The sequence below is a fragment of the Eurytemora carolleeae genome, unplaced genomic scaffold (genome assembly GCF_000591075.1).
Source record: "Eurytemora carolleeae unplaced genomic scaffold, Eaff_2.0 scaffold2111, whole genome shotgun sequence".
In the NCBI taxonomy this organism is placed as follows: domain Eukaryota; kingdom Metazoa; phylum Arthropoda; class Copepoda; order Calanoida; family Temoridae; genus Eurytemora; species Eurytemora carolleeae.
In genome coordinates, this window is record NW_019398099.1 from 1 (window position 1) to 6,863 (window position 6,863).

Below are 6,863 nucleotides of genomic sequence, written 5' to 3' on the forward strand. Positions count from 1 at the left end.
AAAAAAAGTTGCTGAAAAATCTGAAAACCAGCGGTTAAAGCAAAAAAGTTGCTAAAAAATATGAAAACGTTATTCATGAAAAATTATATTTCATTTGTTGAAAAAGTGCGATTTAGCGGTTGAACAAATTGTAAATTTCTTCTTAATTTCTTATTCTGAACTTCGTAGAGTCTAGGCTAGATCTCAACCGCTCGTTCAACCGCTCCCGCTGAGTTTTTTTCTCCAAAGTATATGGCATTCCAACGGGAAAGCATATATTATACGAGAAAATCTTTTTTTCTTAATTCTTAGACTAATGTGTGAAGGTTAATAACAAATGTAAAATAAAATATAATCATCAATTTAGTTAATGGTAGAACTTTTTTCCATTTTTTCACATAGGATAATTGAAAAATTGTTTCACTGTAAAAAAAGCACATAAAGTTTGAAAAGAATTATATTTGGTAGAGAACTAGCTCCAACCCCTGGGGTGACTGGATGGGTGTACTGCATGGTGATGAAATTGATTATGTTTTTGGGGTCCCTCTTAAATTAAATAAGTAAGTATCTAAGTTGTAATCTGAGTTTAGTTTGTTTGGATGTCCGATCATAACTCAGGAACCCCGTGACATATTTGCCTCAAATTTTGATTGAGTATCTTGGGAGACACACGCGAATGTTCTTAGTTTGGTTTTAGGTTCTGAGTTGATTGGGAAGATTTTTAAAGTAAATACTCGTAGTTTACAACCAAGTGCATCAGTAGTTATTTGGTATATTTTTAGAGGTTTCAATAATTTAATTTAATTTAATTTCTTTTTTATTTATTATTTATTTATTAACAATCATTCCAATCTGGTATTCTAGTAAAAACCTTAAAAACAATTGTGTAATTATGATTCTGCTTCTTTTTATTTTCTTTATATCTTAATATTTGATATCAATTTTCTGTTATAGAAGGTACACAGAGGATGAAACGGCTTTATCTAGAAAAATAATTAAACATTATGAACATTTTGCTAAAACCGGGTAAGAAAAAATACAATGCTACATTGTAGTCGCTTTATCCTTAACCACGTTAAACTAATGTGAATTCACGTTAAACTAATGTTAATTCACGTTGAACTAATGTTAATTTCACATTAGATTAAACCTTAAATGTTCCAAGCATAACTTCTCTTATTTAAAAGCTCTAGAGAAGAACAAAAATGTTTTTAATTTCTAAAACAAAATCTTAAATTCTTCTTCTCATATTAAAACTAGAGGAGCTACAAGGTCACAAAGTCGTAGCAGTGATATAGCTTAAATATGTCATCTTTATCAGCTAAACATTTCTCCATAGGCTTTTTTCAATCTGTAGAATTTATCTAGATTCATAAAACATCTACTTTTTACCAATCTTACTGAGGGGGGAATTTTTTTAACGCCTTTTGACTTTTGAGTTTTCACCAACATTACCGACCATGATTCCTGTAACAGAGGGTCATTAAGTTACTTAACGTCCCTTGGGACAATTAAGTAAAATAATGATCCGTTATGCAAAGTTTACATGAAAAAATTTGCTTAACATCCCTGTTTAATAGTTGTAAACAATTATTAAACCAGCTCCTTCTATAGTTGTTCCGTATAGGAATCCTGTGTTCGAGAAAGGTGACAGTTGGCCCCTTTATAACAAGAACAGACCACAGTACTATATATGGAATGCAAATATTAAAGGTACACCAACACCGTTGTTTCATCTGTCCAGTGGCGTCTCATCCAATCAGGGTCATGTGCTTGCTTACAATTCAGAACCAAAAGAAGTTGCATCGGCCGTAACATCTATCCATCTTATCATGAAATAAGAGATTAATCTTCAAATCAGTGCTTAACAGTAAACGAATTTGGCCTAATTTGCAGTACAGTCCGGGTCCAGAGTTGAAATTTCAGAAAATTGCTGCAAAATTGTTGATAGTAAAACAAAGAAAATTTTACGAATTGCGAGAAAAAAGGATGGCATGGAAAGCATCACACAAATAAATATTACTATAGAAAATGTATCCTTAAAGAGACGTATAGTGCGCGCGTAATGCTGTAAGATGCAAAGATGGCAATGACTGTTTTAAAACGGATAGCCATAGATTTTCCTTAATTGTAGAAAAATTCAATATTGATGTGCTTTAAGTTCTGAAAACTGAATAGTTTCAACTTTGGTTTCTACACAAAAGTGAAATGCACATTTACTGCAAAAAATATGTAGGATTTATGAGAATTAAAAACTTTTAAGAACCTTCCATGTTTCTGATTAAATAAAGGTTTCAAGGGTACAGTTTTGAGTCGGGCATTGCTTTCTTTGCTTGGAACTCACCCTGGACTATTCCAGAGTTAGAGGCATTCGGTTTCTTCTATTTGAAATCTTACGCGCCGCTTTGGTCTATAATCAAACAATCTTTGAACTTACGTTTTGTTTGTTTTTGAATTTTCATTTAAAATGTATTTCCGGCAAAAAAGTATTTAATGAAAAAGGCTAAATAATTATGTTTATAGAAAAATTGTGAACGAAAGAGGGTCACATCAAATAAGCTTACAGCCCCTTTTATTATTTGATTTTTGATTTTTTTCTTGTGTCAGGAACCGGAAATGGTCCTCATGCAGATGCCTGTGCTTTCTGGAATGTATTTATGCCCAAACTGAAAACTCACAACAATACAAGTAAATAAAGGATCTAAAAATATTGTTTACATGCCTCTAAAATATTTAAAAAAAAAAAAAATTAAGTTTGCTGCATTAGTTAAATCAATTTTTCAAAGAAAACTAGATTTTCAAATATTTGCTAAACCCCGAGTTATTTTAAAAATCGAATTTTTCTTCTAAAAATCAAGCAAATTGTAAAAAAATTCAAATTTCCATTACATTTAATTTTCTTTGAAAAATGAATCCGAATTTATCTGAAATTATTATTACTTTTTCAGTGACAGTGAAGTGCGGACAGCCCCAGCATTTGGTTAGCAAGCTTAGCACTGGCGCGCATGTGCGCACAAACATATTTGTTCTTTTCATGTTTTGTGCATCCCACCTTCAATACTAATCAAATTTTAATGAGAGAATATGTTGTCTTGTTCATAATTATAATTGATATAATATTGTAAACTGTACATCATTTGTAACGCAGAAACATATAGACAGGGGCGTCGTTTTTCCTTAAGTTCTGGGAGCCGCGGTAGCCACCACTTTTGCTTTAGTTCTGGGAGCCCCGGAAGCCACCACTTTTCCTTTAGTTCTGGGAGCCGCGGTAGCCATAGGGTTGTTAATCGTTTTTCAATCGTTTTTAAGAACGATCTTTTCGTTTTCGGAAAAAAACGATCGTTTTAAAAAACCAACTACTCGTTTTAAACTTTTAGAAAACGAATAACTATCGTTTTTGAAAACGATCGTTTTTATGAAAACGATTTGGGACCTTTTTTATACGATTGTTTTTTTCAAAAAACGATCGCTTTTAAAAAAAAAACTATCGTTTTTTGAAAAAAAAATGTATGACAATTATGTTAATGATCGTTAACGAAGTGAAAGAGTTGTGGGGGATCTAAAACTTCTTGATATTTTCTTAAAAACTACTCAATGATAAGTACAGATGCCCTTCAGGTCGGTTTCCTCTCTTCTTTAACGATGGTTAACGAAGGGTCGTCGTTAACAATCGTTAACGAAACGACGAGTTTTATAAAAACAATCGTTTTCAAAAACGATCGTTTTCAAATACGATCATTTTTCAAAACGATCGTTTTAAAAACGACCATTTTAAAAAAAAAAGAACTTTTTTGATTTTTCGTCGCCTTTTTATAACGAAACAATCGTTTTTCAAGAAAAAAGAAAATGTTAACATCTCTAGGTAGCCACCACTTTTCCTTTAGTTCTGGGAGCCGCGGTAGTCACACTATTCCTTTAGTTCTGGGAGCCGCGGTAGCCGCCACTTTTCCAGCCACTATGACCATCCTCCCCCGGTCAGTGTACGCATTGCATAAAGTTATCAAAGGGAATAACTTTTAAAGTTTTTTCGTTTCTCAGTTTGGAGAAGTCGAAGCAGAAATGTCTTTAAAATTTTCTTTAAAAATCTAGAATGATTTCCGCATTCATTATAGGTCGAAATTAGAAGTCTGGGAAAAAATCATCATCATTTTAAGATTGGAGACCCCCAGATTTACGTTTTCAATAAAATATGGGGGTGTCCAATGAAAATATGGGGGTCTCCAATGAAAATATGGGGGTGTCAAATAAAAAATATGGGGGTCTCCAATGAAAATATGGGGGTGTCCAATGAAAATATGGGGGTCTCCAATGTAAATATGGGGGTCTCCAATGTACATATGGGGGTCTCCAATGTAAATATGGGGTCTCCGATTAAAATCTGGGGGTCTCCAACGAGCCGTACATGGGGGTCTCCAATAGTACTCCAATGATGAAGAGAGTAAACATTTATAATCTTTGTTGTTTTATTAAAAATTACATTGAAGATAGTTTATGAAGTTTCCAGGTTGGGATCAAGCTTAAGACTTAAGTTGAAATTTCCGAAATCTTCATAAAACTTGAACTAAGAGAGAAAGCTTACTGATGTTAAATTTTAGTTTAGATGAAATACATATCTTAATCTGCAATATGCTTTAGTGTTATAAATTAAAATATTTTACTATGTAAACAGATAAGATTAAGGAGACTGTAAGAGTGATTTCAAGTGACCCTCCAGGACAATGCCTGATTCACAACGCTACCATTAAAACCTTTATCTGTTCAGTAATGTAGAAGATATTGTCGTTTTTCTAGGTTTAAAGGGAGTGACCGGCTATGTAAGGTAGTTGAACTGTGTATGCAGTGTTGTGGAAAATTTCTTTCGGATTCATTTGAGACATATTAAATTTTTCTTTTTAATTATTAAATAACGACGACAAAAAATAAAGTAAACATCATACAGTATAATCTAATTAGATGGTTAGGAACATATTTCTCAAAAGAAATTTGTCGATAAATCAATGCTAGAATCAATTATTTCGTTTTCATCATGATATTGCATTTCTTATTTTCTTTGAATTTATTCGCAGATTTCTTCAAATTATTCAAAGGTCGTCTTTTCAATAATATTCCAGAAAATCTGCAGAAAATCTTTGTGAATAATGAGAAACCAGAATAATGAGAAAATAGAAACGAATAATTGAACAAGATTACTTATTTTCGATGATAAGATTAATTTTTATTTTCTCAACCTGTTCCTAAACAACTAATCAGTTTACTGTAGATTTTTTTTACATTTTATGTCGTCGTTATTTAATAATTTAAAATGAAAAAAATGGGGTTTAAACGCTTAGAAGACATCTTTTTCGATACGTTTTTTTTCAACACTATATAGTCCTTTTTCCTTCATGAATATATACGTCTTGTGTTTGTAGGGAAATTGCTTCTCAGAATAAATTCTTATCATAAAAGTTAGGATTATCAATTTTTAATAGAAAATATGTTAGCATTTATAGATGCAGGAATTTATTAGCAATTTTTAAAATAACTAAAACATATGCACTTGTTAAGTAAAATGTAAATTGATAATAATTAAATGAAAGTCGTCTGCCTCTTCAACATTTCATTATTAAAAAATAGAAATACATGCATGGCTACCTGAGTAAGGGAAGGCACGCCGCATCCCTCAAGCAGATCAAAACCAATTGCTATATTCCGTACTGAAAAATGTTAATTTTTATTTTGTAGATAATAATAATCCCAGCTCACCTTTACCTAATAGTTGCAGTTTAGGAGTATAATAAGAAAACAACAGCGAAATGTGGGGTACGGATGAAAAATAGGGAGACACACATATTTTCAGTTCTTTGCTAAATTGGGCTAAAAATATCATTTTTTTTTTAACAATTTGCATTTTTAACAAAATCAACCCATGTTAAATAACATGACGTTGCCTAAATTTGAAAAAAGGGGTTTAAGGCAAAACAATTACATTTGAAAACACAGAAGCAACACCCGGATGAAAAAAGGTTTGGTCGGAAGAAATAATGGTGAGTTGTGACGTCATTTGTGGTACGGACGAAAATATAGTGTGGTGGGCCTTTACTTACTCATTAACCTCAAAGGATGAGACTTCAGAGACGAATTAACGGAATTAAAACCGTCTTTTTCCTTATATTAGTGGTTCCCTGCAACTTTAAACTTGTTTCTCTTTTTTATATATCTAAAAAGCTAGGCTTGATTTAATCTTGAAAAATCGTCATATTTAAAGAGTTTAGGTAGGCTGTCTCATCCTTTGAGAATGACCCTCTACCTTTCTGTTTTAGATTTTGGAACTGGGACAACCATGGGACGTTGACTTTAATAAGGTTACTTCGAATGTCGTCTTCTATATATTTCTAATTTAATTTGGGTTTCAATTCGCAATTTTTTTTTAAAGTTTGACCAAATTTCGTTCACAAGGTTTAGTGCAATGAAAATGGACACAATGAAAAATAATTTTTTGTCCTTTTTTGTAGAGATTATCTAATATGATATGGGACGCTCTGTATTAAACATGAGCTAAGTAATATGATTAAAACCTGCATTGTGATAAGATTAATCCTTTAAATACGTACATTCAACTTAAACTACGGTGTAAACATGTGTAGAGATAGCTTAACTACGTTATATCTATCCATGTTAATCCTTTAAATACGTACATTCAACTTAAACTACGGTGTAAACATGTGTAGAGATAGCTTAACTACGTTATATCTATCCATGTTAATACTTTAAATATGTACATTCAACTTAAACAACGCTGTGCGGCTGTAGACATGTGTAGAGTTAGCTTAACTACGTTATATATATCCATGTTGATCCTTTAAATACGTACATTCAACATAAACCACGCTGTTAACATGTGT

The 6,863-nt window shown here is 32.0% G+C and overlaps 1 protein-coding gene across 1 annotated transcript; it reads left to right on the forward strand.

Annotated features, from left to right (window-relative positions):
• Window positions 1-447: 447 nt before the first annotated feature.
• On the forward strand, window positions 448-3,318 carry LOC111716807 (acetylcholinesterase; the record flags this gene model as incomplete). Its single annotated transcript, XM_023492292.1, is given in 5 exon segments — window positions 448-539; window positions 934-1,005; window positions 1,607-1,692; window positions 2,587-2,667; window positions 2,928-3,318. Coding segments are annotated over 5 exon segments (447 nt in total), but the record flags the coding sequence as incomplete, so codon positions are not given.
• Window positions 3,319-6,863: the final 3,545 nt, after the last annotated feature.